Raw genomic sequence first — 26,748 nt, 5'->3', positions numbered from 1 at the left:
ATTTCAGCCTTATTTACGCTGTAATTGTAAATATTAGTGAGAAATTCAATACCATTGGGGCCTAGGTGTTTCAACATTACTGGCGATATTCCATCAGGTCCTAGTGCTTTTGAATTTTTGGATTTTCTGATGGCTTCACGTGTTTCAGCAGGTGTAAATATTATCTCTGGATCAGATGTTTTCTTTTTGAGATTCCTAGCTGTTGTGCGTGTTTCTTGTCTGGGTTTTGTGGTATTTCCAGGAGTATATTGTTGGTTTAATTTGTTTGCAATAACCTTAGGATCATTGTATGTTTTACCATTAAAGCGGATTCCTTGATTAGATGGCTGTTTCTGGGGATTATTGAGATTTTTGATTGTTTTCCACAATTTCTTAGATCCATTTTTGCAGTGTTCGAGATGTTGTTTCCATTTTTCAAGTTTATGTTGCTTAATCTTTTTGTTGATGTCATGATTAAGCTCTTGAATTCTCTCTCCATTGTTATTAGTGTTATTGTCAATGTCTTCTGCTCTTAATTTATCTCGCTCATCAATCATTACAGCAGCTTCAGTAGGTATGGCATTGTAGATTTTAGGTATTCTGCCTTGTGGGATGGAGTTTTTGGCTGCTTTAACAATTGTGGCTCTGAAGAAAAACGCCTATGTAAATTAGAAAATCCGCAGAAATCATATTTGCAAGTTATTTGCAAAAATCTGCAATGTTAATTTGCAAAATTAATTTCATGCCTTTAATGACAGATTTAGAAAAAAATCTTTTTATGAAATGTGTTTATCTATAAGCTTAGAACATACTTAAGGCAAAAAAAAATTCTTTAGTGTTACTTTTTTCACCTTATATATGAAAAAAGCAGTTTCTCACAATTTATGATAAAAAATGTACAGGAACAAAAAATATGTTTTTTCTTGATGTAAACACAATAATTGGCATAAAATCTATCATCCTAAATGTAAAAATCAGCTATAGACTCCTTTTTAGAGCAAATATAGTGCAAAAAGTAACCAAGACATTTTTGCAAAGTGTGGAAATCTAAAGAAAATAGTTCTTTTTGATTTTAATATACATATCAGATAAATGTATATAAAATTAGTGATCAAAAACTATAAAACAAGTTATAACTTATTTCAACCCTATCATTGATTAAAATGCACTTTTAGGTTTACTCATTACCAAAGTTGCACATAAAAACTCTTTTTTATAAGTTAATAAACAAAATAAATTCAAATCAACAATTAGGCATTTTTTATAATGCAGTAGACCATTTTGTAGTTGTTTTTTTTTTGGTATTTATTTTGTTTAATTACTTCATAAAAAAGTTTTTATGCACTACTTCAGTAATTCTTAAACCTAAAAGTGCAATTTAATCAATGACAGTGTTGAAAAAACTTATAACATGTTTTATAGTTTTTGATCACTAATTTTATATACATTTATCTGATATGCATATCAAAAGCAAAAAGAACTATTTTCTTTAGATTTTGATACTTTGCAAAAATGTCTTGGTCACTTTTTGCACTATTTTGACTCTAAAAAGGAGTCTATATCTGATTTTTACATTTTAGATGATAGATTTTATGCCAATTATTGTGTTTACATCAAGAAAAAACATATTTTTTGTTCCTATACCATTTTTTATCATAAAATGTTAGAAACTGCTTTTTTCATATATAAGGTGAAAAAAGTAACACTAAAAAATTTTTTTTTGCCTTAATTATGTTCTAAACTTATAGATAAACACATTTCATAAAAGATTTTTTTCTAAATCTGTCATTTCAGGCATGAAATTAATTTTGCAAATTAACATTGCAGATTTTTGCAAATAACTTGCAAATATGATTTCTGCGGATTTTCTAATTTACATAGGCGTTTTCTATGTATATTCCTCTTTCCAAAAATACCTCACTTGTCAAGATTGGATAAAAAAATCTTTGTGGTCGAGATTTCATAACTGTGTACCTTTATGTTTGCTGATATGTAGTTGGAAAACACTCGTATAAAACTTTGGGTACCTTTGTGTTTGCTGATATGTAGTTGGAATACGCTAGGATAAAACTTTGGGTACCTTTGTGTTTGCTGATATGTAGTTGGATAACGCTAGGATATAACTTTGGGTACCTATGTGTTTGCAGATATGTAGTTGGATAACGCTAGGATAAAACTTTGGGTACCTTTGTGTTTGCTGATATGTAGTTAGCCGTCTCGCTGTCGTCCGCACACTTGGTCAACCATTTCTTTATGGTTTCACAGTCGGTAGGCGCGTGGTACGAGTTCCCGCATTTGAAACAAAACCTTAAAGAAATATAAGATTATCATGGAGGGAGGGGACATTGGGTTGTTAATTCAAAGTTTTATGATAACGTTTATTCTTATTCGTTGGCCTAAAAACTTTAGGGACTTTTCTTGAATTTTCCTTTTCAAAATAAAATCTAGAAAAAAATTATTAGAAATATTAATTAGATGGAATAATCTATAATATACCAAATACAAAGTAGTATGATATCTTGTCTTTCCGTATGAAGCTTAAGATCTCGGTAACCGCTGAACCGACAGGGCTTTACTCTTCAGGGATTTTACCTACTAGACCTATGGTTAAGCTATTACCTCCAACCCTCAAAAAAAAATAAAAATACCCCCCCCCCCCCCAATAAACCATTTCATTATGGTTTCACAGTCGGTAGGCGCGTGGTACAGTTTCCGCATTATACCCCTCCAACATATTTCTTTTAGTTTAGTCAGGGGAGATAATGAAAATTTTTTTATATTTTTTCACATCCAATCATATAAATTTCATTTACCCCCCCCCCCCCCCCCCCAATATGTTAGGGTCAATTTTGCAAAATATACACCCCTGGATAATGTCCCTAAATGTGTTTCTTAAACACTTTGTTTTACGTGGCTCATTAGTTGGCTCATCTTCGGTCAGTCCTTTTATTGGTCGGTACAACTACAATAGTAAAAATTCTTCTTAAAAGCGAATCTTTTTCATAATTAGGGTCTGTACGTCCGTATGTCAAAGTGAGCTTTTTTTATTCTATCGATTTAAAACTTTGAAAGATGATTCCTGTAATAATACAACCTACCTTGACTTACACATAACACAGATAGCGCTTTTAGACACACAGTCCGCAGCCTTTAATAATGGATATATAAATTACGTGGATATATTTTAAAATAATTTATGTATATAGGTATACTAGCGGCTATACCCATCGATGCCTCATGGGGCACTTTGGGGAAGGAGAAAGCTCAACATCTACTTTACCTTCCTATAATACATTTGATTCTCTGTAGGTAAATAAATCGAAAAAAAATGTTTAATTCGTCTTCTTTTTTATTTTTTTTGTCATGCTGCTTTGTTTGGTAAAATATTGGCATACTTTGCCTTACTTGATAAAATATTGGCATACTCTGCTTTACTTGATGAAATATTGGCATACTTTGCCTTACTTGATAAAATTTTGGCATACTCTGCTTTACTTGATGAAAATTAGCGTACTCTGCTTTACTTGAGTAAATAAAAATCTGGTGCAACATCCACGTAATTATATATTCATTCCTTTATTACGATGGGGCAGTTCGGGCCGGGACAAAACCGTAGGTTCGGGTGACATCTGAAAAAAAGAATTGTAATTTCAATATTTGTAGAATAAATATAGATGTATAACCAGTCAATTTCCTGGTTCTCCCTGTTGGGGACCTTTTTTGTCTGCCAGCAAATTGCTTTCTGCTCTTTTGTAGCTTCTGGGCTGTGTTAATATTCCCAACGCTATTGGTTAATTTTCAAAGACCCAATTGAAAGTCGGCACAGGGACCTCTTTAACTCCCTTCCTCTCTATTGTTTTACTCTAATATTTTTAGGGATCTTAAAGGATAAGACAATGGACGATAAATTGATATACATCCCCAATGATAATAAATAAATAAATAATTCCTTTCTGTTGCTAGCCCTTAATATTTAGTAATAAAATCGCATAAAAATGTTTCGTAGGTACCTATTTATATTGTTTTAATATTTTTATACTCATTGTATTAACTACCTAGGTAAGGAGTTATTTAGATCTAAAGGGATAAGACAATGGCCGATACATTGATGTGCATCCCCATTGATAAAACACAAAATTACTAATTTTGTAGATTAAAATTAGTGGTTAAAACGTTTGGACACTTAACTTAATGAACCAACCAATAAAAATACAATAAAAGCTTCAAAAGTTATTGAGCCAACGAATAAGAATATGTTATTATAAAACTTTGGGGACTAGTGTAATAAACAGCCCAACCTCCATTTAATACACCTTAAATAAATAATATTTGGACCATATCAGGGATCTTTAAGGATAAGACAATGGCCGATAAATTGACGTACATCCACAATGATAATACCCAAAATAAACCCTCACCTGACATACTCTAAGAAGGACAGATGTTTATATTTTGTAACGAGGTCTGATTTTCGTATAATGCTTAAAACCTAAAATAAAAATGTATATTAAAAACTTAATTTAATAGGTACCTAGTTATTTAGGTATCATATCGTATTATAGACAGCTTTCCGCGGATATTAATTGAAAAAAATATAAGTTTAAAACCAGTTTTGTTATACCGAGGGGCCTTAGGCCTGTGCTAACAAAACTAATGATAATTTTTTTATTTTTATTTTATTATTTGTGGAAAATTGTCTGTAATATCTAAGGTTTTAATCCACCGGATATTTATCAGTTCCGAAAAAAGCTTTTTGTCCTTAGGTACAGTTAGAAAGTCTGAAATTACTTATTTTAATATATTATCAGCAAAAAATTTGAAAATTTAATGAATTTTGGCCAAGACACACAAACATCCTACTACTTTGATAGAAAAACATCAAATAACAGACATACAAGATATGAGCGTAGCTACTGTATAACTTACCATATCCTCGTCTATAACATTATCACAGCCTTGCGTCATACAGACAGACATACATACAGACAGAAAGACAGACGGACGGACAGACAGACAGACAGACAGACAGACAGACAGACAGACGGAAAGACAAACAGACAGACAAACTTACCATATCCTCGTCTATAACATTATCACAGCATTGCGTCATATAGACAGACAGACAGACAGAAAGACAAATAAACAGACAGACATAAAACTTACCATATCCTCGTCTATAACATTATCACAGCCTTGCGTCATACAACTCATAGTGGTTGATACGCCCTGAAAAAAAAACATATTAGGTAGTTAGTTATCGCATCGTATTATAGACAGCTTTCCACAGATATAAAAATGAAAAACCAGATCAAAACCAGTTTTAAAAAACTTGTGTTAGTTAGTTCAATGATTTTTATTTTAATATCCATGGAAAATTGTCTGTTGAATGCCATGTTATACATGAGTTTTCAGTATGGCTAAGAACCAGTTCTAACTAAGCGGATATTCATTGGTTTTGAAGCCATACTAGATTAAAAAAAATATATTTAAAGGACTAGTAGCTTTTCCCCTAACCTCTGAAAGATTTGCCCCAAGAAATATTTTCACATTTATTAACTCTATTGAAAATGAGAGTCTAATCGGTTTGGCGGTTAGCGAGATCTTTAGGTACACAAAAACAACATATTAAATCTTAAATTTTAAAACTTTTTGAAAAGTTGCACGTACCTAGAGATCTTAGTGGACAAAACAATAGACGATAAATTGATAAATATCCCCTTTGATGATGAACCAAATTACCCCTTCTGTATATGTCCGATAATTAGATGAAAAGTGACTCTGCGAACTAGTTTGAATCATCGAAATTCCATAAGCTTCTTAAGCAACAAATAAGGGTGCCTTTTTTCATGTAAAAGTTTGGGTACCAGTATAATTTACAGTCCAATGTGCCCTCCCTCCCCTTCATAATATTTTCTACGTACCTGATTAATTTGAATTTCAAAATGCATTTGCCAACAATTAGCACAGAATTTGTGTCCACAGCCCTGAAAATAATTAATATTATTATATAGGACACCTGTCTTTATTTGCCAACAATTTGCACAGAATTTGTGTCCACAGCCCTGAAAATAATTTTATTATATAGGACACCTCTCTTTATTTGCCAACAATTAACACAGAATTTGTGTCCACAGCCCTGAAAATAATTTTATTATATGGGACACCTGCCATTATTTGCCAACAATTAGCAAGGAATTTGTGTCCACAGCCCTAAAATAATATATTACTAGCTTCTACGATTCTAGAGGTCTATTGGGTAACTTGAGGAGGGGGTAGTTGAATTCGATAACCCAATTATTTAAAAAGAAAAAAAATTTCTTTGGGGGGGGGGGGGGAGAAATTTTTTTCTAGGGGCGATTTCTCTTTGGAGGATGGTGGTACTCTCCCCCAAAATAGTTATAATAGTTAAAATTTTGTCTGGCCTCTAGCACTCTTTTCCAAAGGAATTATTGATGCGAAACATTTACAAAGAAATTATTGATGCGAAACATTTACATTTTACCTACTAGGTAGGTACTTACTTTTATTCAATATAAAATATCAAAAAATGATAAATAAGATAAGCTATTAAAAAATCATGAATTTGTGATATACCTGGCTCCCTAGATACTAAAACAAACCTTTGGTGAGGTGAAGTTCATATGAAGTCCAATTCACCGATCAGGGATAAGACAATAGAGATAAATTCATAACACCCCTAATGATGATTATCAAAATTACCCCTTCTCTAAATTACCTTTGGTGAGGTGAAGTCCATATCAGGAAGATCACAGGCGCACACCTCGCAGTTTAAGATCACAGTTCCGGTACCGCCGGTCGTGGCGCCCGTGGCCGGCAGCGAGGCGGCCGCCATAGACTGGTGCGATGACGAGTCGGGGGGCGGCAAGTATTTGTCAAAAATGTCAGGTATGTTCCATTTGTGCGCGTGCAACAGCTGCTTGGAACGAGCTGAAAATATAAGCATGACATTTATTATTTGTTATCCTTGATATAATTGGGGTAGGTACGTTCGTTCAATACGCCTTCACGACTAACGGTAAGCTCTTTTCGTTCATTTAGTCATGTTAGAAGTGCACTTAAGTGTCCTATAGACTTAAAACATGACATGTTGAATCGTTGATAGATACGATTTATAAAGCATAGCAACTATACATAGACGTCCAAGGGGGGGGGGTAATGGGGCGATTACCCCCCCCCCCCCAAACGATTGTGGGGGTGCCGTAGGCACCCCAATTTTTTTTTTCATTTTACCCCCCCCATTTAAAATTTACCCCTACCCTGGGGATGCCGTAGGCACCCCCAACCATTTAGGAGGGGGTATTTAATTTTGGGGGGGTAAATACCCCCCCAAAATAAAAAATCTCTAATAAAAAAAATTTTTTCTTTTAATACTATATATTTAATAAAATTTAAATTACCCCCCCCCCCAAAAAAATTTTACCCGGGGGGTAAATTTTGGGGGGGGGTAAACTAAATTTACCACTGCCAACAGATTTCAGGGGGGGTAATTACCCCCCCCCCCCCAAGCAAATTTTACCCCCGGGGTAAAACTTTTGGGGGGGTAAAAAAAATTTTACCCCCCCCCCAAAACGAATTACCCCCCCCCCCCTTAAAAAATTTTTACCCCCCCCCCAAAAAAAAGCTTGGACGCCCCTGCAACTATATAATCTTTAACAGAATGTCCGTACGACAGTTTATTGATCTGATTTTTGGAATAGCTACTGATTTCTTATTTTCTAGGACAACAAAGTACAATGTTATAAGCGAAGCAACTCTATAATTAAGTCCCAAATATGTAAGTATGTCTATAAACATTATCCTGTATAAAGCAGTTTTTCAACAAATTTACTTACAATTTTGCTTCGACTCTTAAACATTTATATTCTGATTATTCAGTTCTGACACTATATAAATGTCAATGTCCGTTTGTCCTACCGTTTCAGTGCTTCGCTTTTATGAATGTTGTCATCCTTGTCAAATAAATATTTTGCATGAGAATAAAAATCAAGCGCGGGAAACAATGGTTACCGTGGGAAAGACCAAGCTTGACTTTAACAGTTTCGATGCTCTCATTGAATATTTTCTCAACAGAATCCACGCTCAAACATTCGTACGAGAAGTATTCAGGATCCTCGTTATTGTTAAACTAAAAATAAAAGATTTTAAATTCAGGGATCTTAAGGGATAAGACATTGGAAGATGATTTGATGTACATTCTCAAAGATGATGAAACAAAAAGATTACAAAAAGTGGTTGAAACTTTAGGACACTCAACTTAATAAACCAACCAATCAAAATTCATTAAAAGTCCTCAAAGGCCAATGAATAAGAAAACGTAATTATCATACTTGGACCCGCAGTTTTTTTTATATCAATACTAACTATTTACTAAATACTGTTTATTACACTCCATGTTATTACCCGTGTTATTCGTTGTTGAATGAATAATAGTCATCACAACCATCATTTTCATTCTCAACTTTGGAGTGCCGCAAGGATGAATACTTGGACACAGTTTTTTATTATACTAATTCCAACTATATATAGATACAACACTAATAAATACTTTTTCTTTCTCTCACACACACACACCAACACACACACAGTTATTACCTGTGACAATAATCTATTCTCTTCTTCATTATTGAATGAATAATAGTCATCATAACCATCATCTTCATTCTCAGAATAACTTTCTTCCTGATCCTCCACATCACTACCAACACTCTCCTCGTCTAGATTAAAATTATTGGTTGAAAAGTTTGGACACTACAAATTTAGGACCAACCAATCAAAATTCAATAAAAGTACCCACTGTTTTTAAGACAATCATGCGCGGTACCAGTGTAATCTACAGTACAATCTAGAGAGGCTCTCCGAGAAAATAAGTACAGCCAAGCAGAATGGAAGGAATTAGTTAGCATAACAGGTAGACATACGGACGTAATAAGAATCTTCACACAATTCAAGCAGTCTATGTATCTTAAATAACAGTTCAAAAAAAATAAACAGCCCATTGTCCCCTCCCTGATATTTTCCCCTGTAAAAAGATATTGACACAGAAACATTGGCAATGTAAAGCCCCTCAAACTATTAAACATTTCATGTTTACAGGTTCGTGCCAGCCCTGCATTATAAGTGTGTCATCACTGCAACATCCAGCTTATGTTTTATCATGTGTATTAATTATTATGAATTTATATTGATGTTTATTTAATGATCCTATAACCTGTCATGCACAATAAAACCATGATCATTATTCTTTGTATGTTTCATTTCTTTCGTATTTGCAGAGTAAGTATGCTGAGGTTTTAGTTTGATTTTAGTATATGATTTATATTATCATTTCAGTATGTCTAATATGTTGATTACAATGACGGTAGCGAGGTGTTTCGTGTTGTAATATACCCACCCTAGATATTATCCAATTAGCAGGAATTTAGGGGTATTTAATACAAACAAATAAAAACTTAATAAGCTAGGTACCTAGGTACTTAAAATAAGATTGTAAAAAAAATCTGGGAATCGTCCCATTCGTACGTGGCAAAGCCCCTTTGACGGGCGATTCGTCGTATTTCTATAAATAGGTTATATTGGGTTAGATGATTGCCCCGCAGGGTTAAAGCCCCCCACAAGCGCTAGAATTAGGAGAAAAGCTTCTATGAAAATCACGAAAAGGACTATAGCCAAAACTCTTCTAAATGTACATACCTTGATCACTCATTTTCACAGAAAAATTATCTATTCAAAATTTCACAATTAAGTCTTAACTAAAAAACTAGAAAAATCAATTAAATCACTTTTCTAAACCATTGTTTATTGTAACATACGCTTATCTGAAAAAAATAATAAATACCTATCAAAATTATTTTTGATTTACAGAACATTTAATTTAATTTGCATGTATTGTAAACAGATTCAAAATTCTTAGGTAGGTAATACATTTTTCAGTATGGCTTAGAAACCGATTAATATCCGCTGGATTAGAACCGTTTCTCAGCCATACTGAAAAATCATGTATAGCATCGTATTACAGACAATATTAAAATTAAAATCATAAAATTAATACCAGTTTTTTTTACTAGGGCCTACGGCTCCTCATGGCTAACAAAACTGGTTTGGATCTTACAATTTATCATTTTAATATCCGCGGAAAAATGATTATAATACCATGCGATAAATAACTATTATGTATATTATTCTCAAAAGGAATTCTTAGATTTTACAAAATTAATAGGTACCTATGTAGGTATCTAAAATTGAAAGGGGTAGTTCCATAACAAGGGGAAAAGTAGGTTGCGGGTAAAATCCGTAAAAGTTAAAAACAGTAGGTAGTAGAACGATAAAAATTTAAGTTAATAAAAAAAAAAAAATCTATTGTCAATAGTTCTTTTCAATAAGAAATACACATACTTAGTGAATATTATCGTTCTTAGAACGACGTTCTAATACTATTTTTAAGCCTTAAAAGTAAAACACACATTTTTACGGATTTTACCCGCAACCTTCTTTTCCCTTTTTTAGGTACCTAGGTATTTCATTACTTTAGCTGCAATTGGAATGCAAAGTAGCAACCAGTTTCATTACTTGCTAAGTTCTATAATACATTTCAATTGAATTATTAAAAGTAGGTTGCAGGTAAAATCCGTAAAGGTTGTGTTTTTCAAGTTAAATACAATAGTAGAACGATAAAAATTTAAGTTAACTTTAAAAAAAAGTTATTGTCAATAGTTGTTTTCAATAAGAAATACACGTATTTAGTGAATATTATCGTTCTAATACTATTTTTAAGCCTTAAAACACACACTTTTACGAATTTTACCCGCAACCTTCTTTTCCCTTCTTAAGGTACCTAGGTGTTTCATTACTTTAGCTACTTGGAATGCAAAGTTTATAACCAGTTTCATTACTTGCTAAGTTCTACAATACATTTCAATTGAATTATTAAAAGTAGGTTGCGGGTAAAATCCGTATAGGTTGTGTGTTTCAAGTTAAAAACAGTAGTAGAACGATAAAAATTTATGTTAACTTAAAAAAAATTATTGTCTATAGTTTTTTTCAATAGGAAATACACATATTTAGTGAATATTATCGTTCTACTACTATTTTTAAGCCTTAAAACATACATTTTTACGGATTTTACCGGCAACCTTTTTTAGGTACCTAGGTATTTCATTACTTTAGCTACTTGGTATGCAAAGTTTTAACTAAGGGATAGTTGTATAGAGTGCATTTAAGAAAACGGATTTCAAACAAAAGTTAGATATGTTAGAATATATGTTAGATATATCCTTATACTAAAGTAACAGGATGTCTGTGTGTTTGTCTGTGTGTTTGTACCGAAGGATCTCGCTTACCCCTGAACCGATCGGGTTCTCCTTAACAGGGTAGCTTCTCATAAGTCCCGGGAAGGTTTATAACTATTTTGGGGGAGGGTACCACCACCCTCTCAGGAGAAATCGCCCCTAGAAAAAAATTACCCCTCCCGAAAAAGAGAACGAAACATAAACCAATTATTTCTGTAATTAGATATTTTAAATAAAAAAAAATTCAAAGTGCCACTAGAGGCCTCTAGGGGGCGTAACCGCTAGTGTTAGATATGTTAGAACATATATAATTTTGTATTACAATAAATAGCAATCAATCAACTTATCAAGCACCTAACAAAACCGTAGTAATGCTATTTTTGTGGTAACAAGGACAGCCATTTATGTTGCATATACCCCAAAAAAATATGATTATCCAGTTATCAGAAAATTAAAATTCTTTTAAATAGGTATATATATGTCCTATAATAGATGTAGCTTAAACTATTCCCAGCTAACATTTTCATTAAAATTCATTTAATTTTCATCTTTTTCGCTTACATCTATTCATTTAAAATCATCATGCCAGAAAAATGAAAATCAGGGATATTTCAGAATCAACTCCCTTCTAAAATGGCACCGATTTTGATGATTATAGAAATGAATTTTAAATGACAATCATTTTTGTGAAGACCTGACTTTTAAATGACAGTCATGTTTGTAGAGAAATGAAATTTACATGCCAGGTCATCTTTTTACAGAAATAATATATAATCTAAAGCAGCATCCAAGGACTTGCCACATGTACCTACTTAAGTATGATGGCCAAAGATATTACTAAAATAAATAATGTGTTGTAGTTTACACTGAATTTAGTCGTTTATATGAGTAATTGAAATTGTAATTCAAATAAGATTTCTTTATTTTAAATGAATGTTAAAAATTCCTTTCATGTTCAAAAATATTTCCGTTATATTTTCTGATAAAATAATAATTACTCAATTTTAATTAAATTTATTTTTACTTAACTTTTCCCACTTTTAAAATTAAAATTTGAGACCTCTAGCGGGATTTTTTTTAACCATGTAATATAGAAAAAAAGAATGCCCTGAAAATTAAATGAAAGTCATTTAGATGAAAAAAAGATGACAGGAATGTTTTTTTCATGAAAAAAATGAAAATTAAATGACCAGCATTTATTTTTCATCTCTTAATGATATGAAGATTCTTGGCATAATTTGGAAAAAGTCAAACATGAAAATTTAATGCCGGGTAATTTTTCGGAAAATTACAAAAATGAAAAATTAATGCTGGTCATTCACTTTTCATTTTCAATGAAAAAAACATTCTTTTCATCTTTCTGGCATTTGGGGGAAAATTACAAAAATGAAAAAAAAATGCTGGTCATTTATTTTTCATTTTCAATGAAAAAAAGATTACTATCATTTCTATGAATTTGAAATTGTCATTTAATTTTTTAGGAGAGATGACGCATGTTTGACTGGGTTGAACAGATAAAAAAATATGCAGTTCACTAAATTCAAGTTTAAATGCACTTCGTGCAACTACCCCTTTCATTTTTTTCCTAAAGTTCTTCAATACAATTGATTTGAATTATTAAATAAGAGTCTGTACTCGAAAAATAATCAAATTGTTCACAAAAATTATCTTGTAATTAATGCTTAAGTTTGATCACATAAGTCCTGGAAGGCGCAAGAGCTAACAAAACTGGTTTTAATCTTATAATTTTTCATTTTAATATCCGCGGAAAGCTGTCTATAATACTATACTTATACGATTAATAACTATTTAAATATCAATTCACAATATACATATTTAAAATAAACAGCATTTTTTTGACTATACAAAGAAAATTACCTAATCATTTTTTTACATTATAGTTATGAATGTATATACATAGAAAAATTATTTAGTGTATAATTTTCAGGGATCTTAAGGGATAAGACAATGAACTATAAACTTATTTGATATCTCTCCAATGATGGTAAACAAAATTACCCCATCTGTAGATTAAAATTATTTTAAAAATTGGAGAATTAATATGGGTGCCCAAAGCTCTTTAGCTTACAAATATTAATAAATAACGTTTATAAAACATTGGGAACCAGTGTAATTTACAGTCCAATGTCCCCTCCCTCCCTGTTAATTTAAACAATATTTTCAAATAAATCTTAAAATATAATTCATTTTTAACATTTTTACTTTAACAAAATAAATCGATTATACATATAAATAAAATAAAAATATTTAATATTGAAACAAAAATCCCCCATACTACTACTATTAACAAAATCCCCCTATTATAAAGTATAAACTTTAAACCATCCCCTCTTGAATCAACAAAATAACCCCCCTTATTGCCCCTCCCCCACCCCCTCGAATTTTCCTTTAAATTGACAAAGAGAGTAGAATAGAGTAAAACCGGCCAAACCAAACCTAAAATTAAAAGACTCCATCTTTAAAAATATTTATATATTTTTCTTTTTTTCTTGTGTTATATACAATTACTAACGGTTGCGTCCCAAGCAGAAAAATAGCCTTGAACCGTAAACAGACTTAATATAAAAATAATATAGCCTAATACCATACAGCTTTAATGTAAAGGAGGACTATATCGGTTCAGCGGTTAGTGAGATCCTTCGCTACAGACAAAAAATACTTACTATATAATACAATTGGATTAAATAGTATTACGATTTATTTTTGTCTGAAGCTAAAGATCGCGAAAACTGCCGGTCCGAATAGATTGGACTTTTCTGGGAAGCTTTAAAAATATCTTTAGATGGTTTTAGGCTATTTTTCTAACCTCCCTTGCCTTCCCCTAGGCTAGGGGGTAAGAAACTGTTCCCATTACATAAAGTGGTAATGTTTTCTTTGTTTATCCGTTAAGAACTCTCTAACTACCGAACCAATTAAGTTACTCATTTCATAAATGATTTAAATAGGACCCGGGATTTATTTAGGCTATTTTATTTTAAGAATTCATGTTTTTGGGAAGGTTTTAGCCTATTTAACTACCTCCCTCCTATTTAGCTAAAGGCTTAGCCGCTAGTTATTAAATAAAAAAAGCATTTTTAAAGAAGAATGTTTTTTAAAAATAAAAAAGTAATTCATAACGAAATAAATTTAAAGACTGGACTTAAAAAAGACGACATTTGCATCTTATTAGTTTTGAGAATATTAATCTTATTTGAATAAAATTATACTATACGTTGCGCCCATAGCACACAGGAGCTTGATTTTAATGGTAGGAAAAATCAGAAATATAGCCTAAAACCATCCCAGGACTTGTGAGGAGCTTCGCTGTAAAGGAGAACCATATCGGTTCAGCGGTTAGCGAGATCCTTTTTTATGGACAAAAGAAGCTTACTACACTATATATAATGGGATAAGAACTGTAAACAATATTCGTCTATAGCCTTTAGGGGCTTTAAAAGTAAGGAATGATTTATAAGAAAAATACACATTAACATATATATAAAGCTTCCTCCTTGAAATGAACAAATTAATATAGTTGACACGTTTCCGAGATCTTAAAGTCGACTCTACACTTTCCATTAATATAAAATTTTAAAAAGAAAAAAAATATGGGGTATAGTTCCTTTGGTGGCAACGCCTTTTAAGGGGCATTTCGTCGTATTTTTACAGTAGCTTTTCCCCTATTTCTAGCCCCTGCGGGGCCAATTGCCTAACTCTGCAAGGCAGATGCCCCTGAAGAGGCGTTGCCACAAAAGGGACTATCCCCCAAATATTTTTGATCAAACTAATTTTAATTTCTTAAAGATGAAATCTTTCCTCTGTGATAGAATTGACAAGCAGAAAAGTTAGAAAATACTCAAAATTCTTCAGTAAAGATCTCCCCGCTTTAATTGTCTGGTTTCAACCTAAAATTTAAATATTAATCGTACTTTTGTATTTGGGCCAATGAATGAGAGAAAGTGATTATAAGACTTTAGGTGAAAATATTTTCTAACATCTCCTCCCTTCCTGTTAATTTTCAGGGGTATTTTTTTCGAGGCGAAAATAGTAATGAGCCTTCACTGGACCTATAAAAAGTTTTACTGTAAAAGAGAACCATATGGGTCCAGCAGTTAGCAAGATCTAATGATACAGACAGTCAGACACACATACATAATGTTACTTTTATGAAAGAAACACCAGGGAGTTTAGATGTTCTTGATTTGAATTCTTAAGCTAAAAACAGACAGACATACACAGAAAGACATCCTGTAACTTTTATGAAAGGCAAACCCGCAGTTATGACGTTTAACAGTTCTTGGTCTGAATTATTGAGCTACAGACAGACAGAAACAAACATAGACATACATCCTATTACTTTAATGAATAGGCAAACCCGCAGTTTAGACGTTCTTAGTTTAGATTCATAGACATACATCCTGTTACTTTAATAGAAGGAATGCACACATGCACACAATCACAAACAAACAGTCAAAAAACACAAATAGAAGACGACAAGCCCAAATTGAAGACGACATTTAATATCCTCCTATTTCCGAACCGAATGTTCCAATCCGTGCATAACAACACCTGCACATTAGACGTCCGGTAATTCTTGATCTGAATCTTCTAAAACTTGGTTTGATGAATCTTCTTTCACTTCTATAAAAAAACAATCCCTCTATGAATCTATCTAGTAAAGTAACAGGATGTCTTTCTGTTTGTCTGTCTGAAGGATCTTGCTAATCGCTAAACTGATATGGTTCTTTATAGTTATAGCTATTTATAGGTTCTGAGAGGTTTTTGGCTATTTAATTTTAGTCTTAATTTTGGGCTATTTTTCTGCCCTTCCATCGAATATTAGATGCTAGGAGCGCAACCGCTAGTCTGTAATACAAAGTAGAACGATGTCTATCTGTCCGTCTGAAGCTTAAGATCTCAGTAACCACTGCACCGATTGGGCTCTACTCTTCAGGGAATATACCTACTGGTCCTGTGATGGTTTTAAGCTATTTTCTTTGGGGGGTTGGAAACCCCCAACATCCCCAAAAATGGATTAATATCCCTCCCCACCAAAAAAATTTTCTTTTTCTTTTTGAATCTAAAATACCTACGAAAAATAAGGTTGATCAAATTGAAAAAAAATATTTCTAAGAGGATATTACCATCAAACCTCTTAAAGCAAAGCCCCTAGAGGCTAGGAGCGCAACCGCTAGTATTATATAAAGAAATAAGATATTTTAGTCTGACACCTAAGATCTCAACATCTACTAAATCGTTTAGATAAACTTCACATAAATCCTGTATGGACTATTTTATCATCAGATTTAAGTCTTATGGGATGGTTAATTGATATTTTTGTCACAAAAAATCACTAATATTTCTTAAATAGCAACCGAGAAAATCACTTATTATCCATAGCGTTACTGGCAGACGGACGGACAGACAAACCGTGTATTATAGAGTAGTTTCACTAATTCGTTAGAATAATAACCTCGGAGACTTTAATTAAATTATGATTGGTTGGTTCATTGAGTTGAGTGTCCTAAAATTTCAACCACTAATTTCATTACCAGAAGGGGTATTTTTGTGTATCATCATTGGGAATGTACACATACATTTATCGGTCATTGTCTTATCCCTTTAGATCCCTATCATAGAATTGTTTATTTCCTTGACGATGTTTTTTAGAGAAAATTTTGAACAGCATTTTAGTCTCATCTCTTTCATCTAAAAAATAAAAAGTTTTTTTCAGTATGGCTTCGAAACCGGTTAATATACGCTGGATTATTACCGGTTCTCGGCTATACTGAAAAGTTATGTATATCACGGACAATTTTCCACGAATATTAAAATAAAAAATCATATAATTGAAACCAGTTTTCATGGCCCGGGCCGGTGTAATCAAATAATTTATCATTTTGATATCCGCGGAAAGCTGTCTTACAAACATCCTGTTACTTTTATATAAGCACAATTTAATTTTAAAGAATACCTTCTACAACTTGTTTGGGGACATGAACATATTTATAGTTAATCAGCTCCAAGACCTATAGGAAGCTTTAAAGAAATGAAGACTATTAGACAGACAAACAGACAGACAGAAAGACAGAAAAACAGACAGACAGACAGACAAAGATACAGAAAAACATACAGACAAACAGACAGACAGACAAACATACAGACAGACAAAGAGACAGACAAACAGACAGAAAGACATCCTTTACTCACATTGATATAAGCACTATTTAAAGATAACCTTTTACCACTTGTTTAGAAAAATGAACATATTTATAGTTAATCAGCTCCAAGACCTATAGGAAGCTTTAAAGACATGAAGACCTATAGACAGACAAACAGACAGACATCCTGTTACTTAAATATGCACTTTTGAAAGAATACCTTCTACAACTTGTTTAGGAACATGAGCATATTTATAATTAATCAGCTCCAAGACCTATAGGAAACTTAAAGACATGAAGACTAATAGACAAACAAATTGACAGACATCTTTGTACTTTCATATAAGCACTATTTAAATAGTACCTTCTACAACTTGTTGAACATGGACATATATATAATTAAGCAGCTCCTAGACCTATAGGAAGCTTTAAATAAATGAAGACTATTAGACAGACAAACAGACAGACATCCTTGTACTTTAATATAAGCACTATTTAATTTTAAAGAATACCTTCTACAACTTGTTTAAAAACATGAACATATTTATAGTTAAGAATTAATCAGCTCCAAGACCTATAGGAAACTTTTAAGAAATGAAGACCTATAAACAGACAAACAGACAGACATCCTGTTACATAAATATGCACTTTTGAAAGAGTACCTTTCACCACTTGTTTAGGGACATGAACATATTTATAGTTAATCAGCTCCAAGACCTATAGGAAGCTTTTAAGAAATGAAGACTAATAGACAGACAAATTGACAGACATCCTGTTACTTAAATATGCACTTTTGAAATAATACCTTCTACAACTTGTTTAGAAACATGAACATATTTATAATTAATCAGCTCCTAGACCAATAGGAAACTTTTAAGAAATGAAGACTATTAGACAGACAGACAGAAAAACAGACAAACAGACAGACAGACATCCTGTTACTTTAATTTAAGCACAATTTAATTTTTAAGAATACCTTCTACAACTTGTTTAGGGACATGAACATATTTATAGTTAAGCAGCTCCTGTAAAAAGATGATGTTCAATGTTAGTTAACATGGATATATTATTACTCGGATCTTACAGCAGATTTTCATGCATTCTAATAAAGTGAAACTCGCATCGGGCTAAAATAAGGATATACTCCATCCATATCCCTTTATGCCAATCCCCTCCACTCCCAATGGATTAACGAACTGACCAATAAACGAGTCTGAAGCGATGGATCTCACTACCCAATGAACCTATATGGTTCTAATTAACAGTAAAGCTTCTTATAGGTCTAAGAAAGGTTTATAACCTCCCAAGAGAAATCACTCTTTAAAAATTACTCCAACAAAAAAAATTTTTCTTTACTTTTCCATTTTGAAACTTAAATTAAACTCTGCGTATAATATATTAAGAACAACATTCCTGTATATCTTCATCGTCTATTTTAGGAGTTTTGGTAGCAGTAGTGTTATAGTCAGCTTCAATATCGTTAGTAGACTCCTTTTTAATATTCATTTAATTATATTTCTTTTTAACATAGAACTAACTTAATGAATCAACCATTCAAAACTCATTAACAGTCCTTAAAGTTGTTAAGCCAGTAGTAATTTTTTTATAGAATAATAATCAGTCAATGTCACTTTTCTTACGAGATCTAAAGGGATAAGACAATGACCGATAAATTGATGAACAAAATTGCACCTTCTGTAGATGAATGAACTGAACAGTTACCAAAAGAAACCAACAAATCAATACTCATTAAAAGCCCCTAAAGTTTTTAAGCCAACAAACAAGAAAACATTATTTTAAAACTTTGAGGACTAGTGAAATGGACAGCCTAATGTCCACTCACTCCATGAACTTCTTCCTCAAACTTAATCAGTCATTTCAAGTGTTTAATGAAATATAATCTGAATTCCTGTGAATTAGTGATATTTTGAGTCTCAGTTTCTTCACCACCACTTAATATACAGTCAGGGTCATCTAGCATTAGGTCATGTTCAACATTAACAGCTGGGTTTGTAGTATACAGGGGCAGATCCCACTTGGAAATACCCCTTTATAGGGGGTATTAACATCTTAATATTGATTAATCCATTAAATAAGTATCAAAAGTGGAAAAATTCCTATATACCTTTTTAGGATTTTTTTCTCATCAATATCTTATCATTGATTAATCTATTAGATAAGATACTCAATTAAGTATCAAAATTGGCCAAATCCCTATATACTTGAAAATATCCCTTAAATATTAACATCTTAACATTGATTAATCCATTAAATAAGATACTTAATTAAGTATCAAAATTGGCAAAATCCTTATATCCCACTTGAAAATAACCTAACCTTCACCACCACTTAATATACAGTCAGGGTCATCTAGCATTAGGTCATGTTCAACATTAACAGCAGGGTCTGTAGTATTTAGGGGCAGATCTTACTTGAAAATATCCCTTTAAAGGGGGTATTAACATCTTAACATTTTGTTAAGCAGCTAGTTCACTCCCTCAAAATAGTTTTAAACATTTCCAGGACCTATGAGAAGCTTCATAATATTGTAAATAAGAAACATATCAGTTCAGTGGTTGGTAATATCTTAAGCTAGAGACAGACAGACACACAGACTGACAGACATCCTTTTACTTTAATATAAAGATAAGTACTTTGAGGGACATGATGGCCTTCCGATTTATTGTAGGTCCTATAACAAAGTGCAACATAACTGTCCTTAAAATAGAAAAGCTTTGCTTTTAAAACTAATTAATGTTGAATTCCTATGTCATCATCATCATCTAGGGTTATCACATCAGGATCACTTCCACTATTACCTCCTTAAATATACAGGATCTTTAGGATAAGACAATGGATGTATAGGCAGGTCCAATACCATTTTGTGAGTCCAATTTTTAACAATTTCTCATTTAAATTAATTCCTATTTTGTAAGTATTCAAGATGACATTTGATGTGCAAATTAATTTGTCTAAGCTTACTTTACTTGATTCATTTCACTAAGAGATCAAAGAAATCAAAAAAAATGTGTTTAAGATATAAACTAAACACAAAACTGAAGGATATTGTTAGAGCTGACCTACAATCCAAGAAGTATTTTATAAAGGAACATTTCAACAGGGAGAAGAACGATGAAGTTATCTGTGATCACGTGGTTGTCAACCTCAAGTGCCAGATATCCTCTAGAAAAATGGAAATACTAATAAGAACTCAGAACTGCGGCCACGTGCAATCATTTGGGCTGGAGAGTAAGACCCTTGTCAGAGTAGCCACCATCGATACAATTTTCAACTTGACCTCTAACCACTGCACACTGGTCTGAAAACGCAGTTTTGGGTCAACAATTCGTTTTCAGCCGTCTTTTGGCCGATTTTAATGCCCAATACAGCAAATTAGGGGTTTTATGGGTCGGGGAGTCCATTTATGAAAAAAAAAATACATGACCTCGAAGGTCAAAGACTGTTAAAATGACCTTTAAAGTCTGATTTTTGCCGTTCCCGAGGTTTTATTGGACATTTAGGGCGGGAAGGAGTTGTCCAATCAAGAAGACTCTGAAATACTTTTTTGTAGACAATTGCATTGGCTAAATATCATGTGAAGTAAAAATTTTTGTAAGTATAACCAGTTTTTCACCAGCTGCAAATTTCAAATTTGCGCGTTTTTAATTTTTAATATCTTGATTATTTTATCTAAATTTTCTTGATTTTATCCATTTAGAAAATATTTTAAATCATTGTTATTTCATCTTACTAGAGGCTTATAAAATTATGGCATATTTTTATAAGGATATGCATTTGTTTGTGTGTTTGAATGTGAGTGTGTGTATTCTTGTTTCTCCTCACTCGATGCTACGAAATAACAAGGCGCGAAACACACACACACACACACACACACACACACACACATGAAGAAACATAAAGAGTAGGCTGAAAGAATAATATCAATTATATGAATATAAAACAATAAAATTGACATTTAAAAATTTATTTTAACTAACCTACATGAAATATAACAGATTTTTATACTATTTAGCTATTTCGTATGTTTTCATTTTGTTTATTAGATATTACTCCGCAAAAATAGATCCTTCCCCCCTCTACGTGCGTCGGAATAATTCTAAATTACAACATCGATGAAATTTAATCGATCTATTAGTTTTTAAGATAATGCAAAAAACGAACAAAACCGGATGCCATATATATCGTGAAATATTAAGCTAATTGCAATACCAACAAATTCTCTTTAATAAACATGCGAAAAGCTCAGAGAGTACTCAATAAGAAAATTTTGCCAAACTTACCCTTATCTTAAAAACTGAGGGAAAAAAACACATTTTTGCATTTTGTACCATTTTTTGTGTTATAAATAATTTTTGAACTTATGTAGGACTTATTTTAGTTGGACAATTTCCAACATGCGGATATTTGATTTTATCAGATTTAAGCAAGTATAGCCAATTTAACAATGTCAATAATACGTTCTTAGATTTTAGAGTTCTGCAGCTTTGGCTCCAAATTATTTCAAAAAACATATTATTAACATGGGTTGATATTTAAAATATAGGTGGCCCAGGATGTCTTTGAAGGCTGGCAGGTCAACTTTTGTCTAAATTGATGGGTAGGAAAAATTGAATTGTTGACCCCTCCGGACCAGTGTGCACTGCAGCACAATTCAGTGTCCAATTTGTAAAAAATCTGGCTTAATGGTTCAAGATGAATTTACAAAAAAAATTACTGGATGAGTCGCCCTCTCACCTTGTTTACCTAGATATAATGGGGGAAATCAGCTACTGACCAGAAATTAAAGATGAACCCATTGAGGTGATTACTATTGAGGATGAGGATAAAGAGGGTAAGGAAAACATGATGAAGAATGGTTGCTTGGGGTATGGTGGGACCTCCACGTGGTCTAAGCGGGAACATCCATCTGGATGGCTAACTGACCAGGAGGCCAGAGGAGACAAAACTGTAATGTACAGTAGACTGGCCCAAAAAAACATGAATTTTTAAATCTTTACCATATCAATTTGCGGATACCTTGAAGTTGTTACCGGCTCAAAAGTAGACCTTTTAGTGAAAACTAGACCTCTCTACAATAAAAATTTATCTCGAAATTTCAATCTTAAGCTTTTTATCAAAAACTTAATATTTTCATAATTTTAACAAGAAATAAGTAAAGAACTGCCAACCTAAAATAATGTAACAAGAGTTCAAATACTAAGCAATCATAAAAAGTAGACAGAACCGCCATTCCTGCCGAATAATTCCAAATAACGTCTAAAAACATTGTTTTATTTAAACTGATAATTTGTGTAAGAAATTGAACTAAAACAGTAGTTATTAGTCTTATGAGAAGAGAAATGATGAAAAACTCTTAAAAATCTACATTTTAAAGACATAAAATAGGAAAAAGAGTTTTTGATAAATTTCATGTCTCAACAGACATTGTCGCCAATATAGAGACAATTTATTTTAATAAGAAATTAAATGAAGGTAAAAAAAATATGTAAAACACTTATTCTCATATCCAACTTTTAAAAAAAGGATACTAATAAAAAAATTAATATTGCAAAAAATAATTTGATTGTTTATTATTAAACCAGGAATAAAGAGTAAGGCATATCTTTAATTATTTTTCTTCAATGATTTTGCTGTATGAATTAGCTTTCCCAAATTATTGTAATAGTACATAAAAAAATTTAATACTTTCTTTCTTCATATGTTTATTCCTGGTGATTTTAATATTTCATTTCAATGTTTGTAAACAAACAGACAGAAAATTTGATGTTATATCCGGTGTAAGGCTATATTTATTGGGGAAGAAAGAATGAAAATAAAAATTGCATTGGACGAGATAGTGATAGATTTTTTCTTAAAATCAATTATAGGGCTAAGATCTACAAACAATGCATAACCTATTTTTACTTAACGCACATTGAAAAGCGATTTAGACCTTCAATTGGGCCACACTAATGTACAGGGCAACCTGGAACCTGCAGCCATCTGTTTTTGGCAATGGAGGGGGAGATCAGTAGCCGAGTTCTCTCTCTCCATAAAAACATGTAGGCCAGACACTGTTAGTGCAAATGCAAACGCCCTATAAGAAGAAGATCAAGAATGGTACCGCCTCCCAGTGGCACAAGCGGAACGCCCCCACAGGTGGCAAAGAAGACCAGGAGGCTAGAAAGACAACTATCAAGGCCCATGAGAACTTCACGAGAAGAAAACAAGGAGACGATATCCTCAAGAAAAATGGAAATACCAATAAGTACTCAGAACTGCAAGCACGTGCAATCATTTGGGCTGGAGAGTGAGACCCTTGTTAGAGTAGCCATCATAGATAAAATTTTCAACCTGACCTTGAACCACTGCAGCATGATTCAGTGTCCGATTTGTAAAAAAATCTGGCTTGATGGTTCAAGATGAATTTACAAAAAAATTACTGGACTAGTCGCCCTCTCACCTCGTTTACCTAGATATAAAGGGGGAAATCAGCTACTGACCAGAAATTAAAGATGAACCCATTGAGGTGATTACTATTGAGGATGAGGATGAAGAGGGTAAGGAAAACATGATCAAGAATGATACCGCCTCCCAGTGGCGCAAGTGGGAACGCCCCCTCTGGTGGCAAAGGAGACCAGGAGGCTAGAAAGACAACTGACAAGTCCCATGGGACCTTTGCATGAAGAAAACAAGGAGACGTCTTTTATAGGAACAGAGGGGGGAAGAAGACCAGGAGGCTAGAAAGACAACTAACAAGTCCCATGGGACCTTCACATGAAGAAAACAAGGAGACAATATCCTCAAGAAAAATGGAAATACCAATAAGAACTCAGAACTGCGAGCACATGCAATCATTTGGGCTGGAGAGTAAGACCCTTGTCAGAGTAGCCACCATAGATACAATTTTAACTTGACCTCAAACCATTGCAGCACGATTCAGTGTCAGATTTGTAAAAATATCTGGCTTGATGGTTCAAGATGAATTTACAAAAAAAATACTGGATGAGTCGCCCTCTCACCTCATTTACCTAGATATAAAGGGGGAAATCAGCTACGGACCAGAAATTAAAGATGAACCCATTGAGGTGATTATTATTGAGGATAAGGATAAAGAGGGCAAGGAAAACATGATCAAGAATGGTACTGCCTCACAGTGGTGCAAGAGGGAACGCCCCCTCAGGGTTGTCAAAGAAGACCAGGAGGACAGAAAGACAAGTCTCATGACATGGGCCTTCGCGAGAAGAAAACAAGGAGACATCTTTTTTTGGCAACAGAGGGGGGGGAAGTCCAAGCCAAACTTTCTCTCTCTTTAAAAAGATATTGGAGTAGGTCCATCTGGGCATGGGGAGAAAACCATGTTTCCCCCTTTTCATGTCTGACGGACAGACAGACAGACTTTTGTTTTTAGTGCACTTTTTTTTTCCCCTCCCACATATTTCATATTTCCCCCCTTTAGCAGTGGATCTCATGCAGAATATACACCCCTGATAAGACAATGGCTGATAAATTAATGTTGATACATAATGATAAACTTTTCTGTAAATTAAACTTATTACCTAATCAAAAAGATTAGACACTCCTATTTAAAACCAACCAATCAATATTTTTAAAAGCACCAAAAAATTCAATTCAGCTAATATATGGCACATTAATGAAAATTAGGGTACCTTAATAACATACAGTCCATTGTCCCCTCCCTCCCTGGGTTAATTTTTAGTTCATGTCACCTGTTTGCTGAAATCTTGGATTAGTTTCACCATCAACATTAAAAATCTCATCTGTCACTTCTGGCAACTAAAATAGATTGGTTTTTATGAAAACAGGTGTCTTTTTAAAACAAAAAAGACTACCTATTGTCCTTTTGTGTAAAATCATACAAACCTTAAAAATCTCAAATTAATTCCAGGCTAAAAAAGATTAAAATCAATATACAGCAACGTTGCCCTCTAAAAAAACCTCAAAAAAATTAAAATTAGTACACAAAATCGTAGGTCCAAGCAGACATCCTTGAGGCACTCCAAAGTTGAAAATATTAAAACCATCAATATTACTAATCTCATTTGTTACTTCTGTAGACTGAAAAGATTCAGGGATCTAAAGGGGTAAGACAATGGCCGCTAAAATGATGTTACACAAAATAACCTATTATAGAAGATTACCTAGTGGTTGAAACATTTGGTCTCTCAACTGAATGAACCAACCAATCAAAGTAAAATTAAAGTCCCCAAAGCTATTAAGCCAACAAATAAAAAAACATTATTATAAAACTTTGGGAACTAGTATAACAATGTCCCCTAATCCCTCCCTGGAAGCATTTACATTATATAAATATTTCTTTTGTAGCATGACCTACAGACCAACCAACCAAGTCCATATTAAATGAAAATCATTATGAGAAATCTTCACAATAAAAATTACCATATCTTCATCCAAGTTTTTCTTTTTGTCCTTGAATATGTTGATGAAGTGAGAGGCAGGATAGCGGATTATCTCTAAAAATATGTATATAAATGGGCTAAAACCTGTACTAGATTTTGATAGCAAGATCCTAAAGGGCAAACTTTAAACTGCCACAGACGTCTAGGGACGTGTGTTAGGGAAAAGGGAAATAAAAAAAAGATTTAAAAAAACTATCAAAATAAAACTCCCCCCCCCCCAAACTAATATCTCCAATATTTCAGGGCCAAGTCACAACAAAAACTTTGGAATTACCACTCAAATTCATCTGAAATCAACAATTCTCTTCAAGCGCAATTAACCAACCCCCCTATTACTAAAAAAAACCTACTATCTTGAAATCATCATTCCCCCCCAATCCTAATAAAAAAGCTTGGACGTCATTAGTCCTTAACATACCTTTCTGTACTTGAATCTCGTTCTGACAGGTAAAGTTACATTTGTGTCCAGGGGGCGGGGAGGCCAGTTTACACTCCTTAAAAAAAACGAGGATGTGTGAGTTCATTTTTTTAAAGGAAGCTTTATTTTCAGGGATTTCCTCCACACTGTATTCCAAGAACAAAGGTATTTGATATTTTATTTTTTTGAGTCCGGAAGATACTCTACAATTCAATTTACGTAAGGAGTCTATGGGGGGAAATGCGATTTATATGATTTATATGGCTGCTATGTAAGATAAACAGCTAAATTTTCATTTGAAGATTTATTTCCGTCTGTCCTTAAAGCTTTAAAAAACTCTCCACCTAATCATACCCATGTAGAGAGTAGCTTTTCTAAATTGTTACTAGGAAGGGAGGGGACATTGGGGCTTATTACACAATTCCCCAACGTTTTATAATAAC

The 26,748-nt window shown here is 33.0% G+C and overlaps 2 protein-coding genes across 4 annotated transcripts in view; both read right to left on the bottom strand.

Annotated features, from left to right (window-relative positions):
* LOC145306565 (putative E3 ubiquitin-protein ligase ariadne-2) overlaps nucleotides 1-9,817 on the bottom strand; it is a 35,166-nt gene extending 25,349 nt beyond the window's left edge. Inside the window, exons 1-10 of the mRNA XM_080148753.1 lie at nucleotides 9,691-9,817; nucleotides 8,593-8,714; nucleotides 8,008-8,125; nucleotides 6,716-6,927; nucleotides 5,901-5,963; nucleotides 5,143-5,205; nucleotides 4,398-4,468; nucleotides 3,559-3,608; nucleotides 3,078-3,132; nucleotides 2,166-2,286 (exon numbers count right to left, since the gene is read on the bottom strand). Of these exons, the coding sequence (XP_080004879.1) occupies nucleotides 2,166-2,286; nucleotides 3,078-3,132; nucleotides 3,559-3,608; nucleotides 4,398-4,468; nucleotides 5,143-5,205; nucleotides 5,901-5,963; nucleotides 6,716-6,927; nucleotides 8,008-8,125; nucleotides 8,593-8,714; nucleotides 9,691-9,703 (888 nt within the window). The 5' untranslated portion in view covers nucleotides 9,704-9,817. The remainder of the gene's footprint in view (nucleotides 1-2,165; nucleotides 2,287-3,077; nucleotides 3,133-3,558; nucleotides 3,609-4,397; nucleotides 4,469-5,142; nucleotides 5,206-5,900; nucleotides 5,964-6,715; nucleotides 6,928-8,007; nucleotides 8,126-8,592; nucleotides 8,715-9,690) is intronic.
* Nucleotides 9,818-13,697: 3,880 nt separating this feature from the next.
* LOC145305332 (uncharacterized) overlaps nucleotides 13,698-26,748 on the bottom strand; it is a 29,874-nt gene continuing 16,823 nt past the window's right edge. For 2 of the 3 annotated variants that reach the window (XM_080146946.1, XM_080146947.1), the window contains exons 8-19: nucleotides 26,306-26,381; nucleotides 25,868-25,941; nucleotides 25,177-25,243; nucleotides 20,215-20,268; nucleotides 19,784-19,819; nucleotides 19,358-19,420; nucleotides 18,865-18,939; nucleotides 18,423-18,476; nucleotides 16,940-16,994; nucleotides 15,855-15,928; nucleotides 15,104-15,190; nucleotides 13,698-13,744 (exon numbers count right to left, since the gene is read on the bottom strand). In XM_080146946.1, the coding sequence (XP_080003072.1) occupies nucleotides 15,862-15,928; nucleotides 16,940-16,994; nucleotides 18,423-18,476; nucleotides 18,865-18,939; nucleotides 19,358-19,420; nucleotides 19,784-19,819; nucleotides 20,215-20,268; nucleotides 25,177-25,243; nucleotides 25,868-25,941; nucleotides 26,306-26,381 (621 nt within the window). In that variant the 3' untranslated portion in view covers nucleotides 13,698-13,744; nucleotides 15,104-15,190; nucleotides 15,855-15,861. Of the gene's footprint in view, nucleotides 13,745-15,103; nucleotides 15,191-15,854; nucleotides 15,929-16,939; nucleotides 16,995-18,422; nucleotides 18,477-18,864; nucleotides 18,940-19,357; nucleotides 19,424-19,783; nucleotides 19,820-20,214; nucleotides 20,269-25,176; nucleotides 25,244-25,867; nucleotides 25,942-26,305; nucleotides 26,382-26,748 lie in introns of all 3 variants that reach the window. The other variant, XM_080146949.1, reaches the window with a different exon arrangement.

Source organism: Acartia tonsa, chromosome 14 (assembly GCF_053477335.1).
Source record: "Acartia tonsa isolate MP-2025a chromosome 14, ASM5347733v1, whole genome shotgun sequence".
In the NCBI taxonomy this organism is placed as follows: domain Eukaryota; kingdom Metazoa; phylum Arthropoda; class Copepoda; order Calanoida; family Acartiidae; genus Acartia; species Acartia tonsa.
This window is presented reverse-complemented; position numbering and strand designations above follow the sequence as displayed.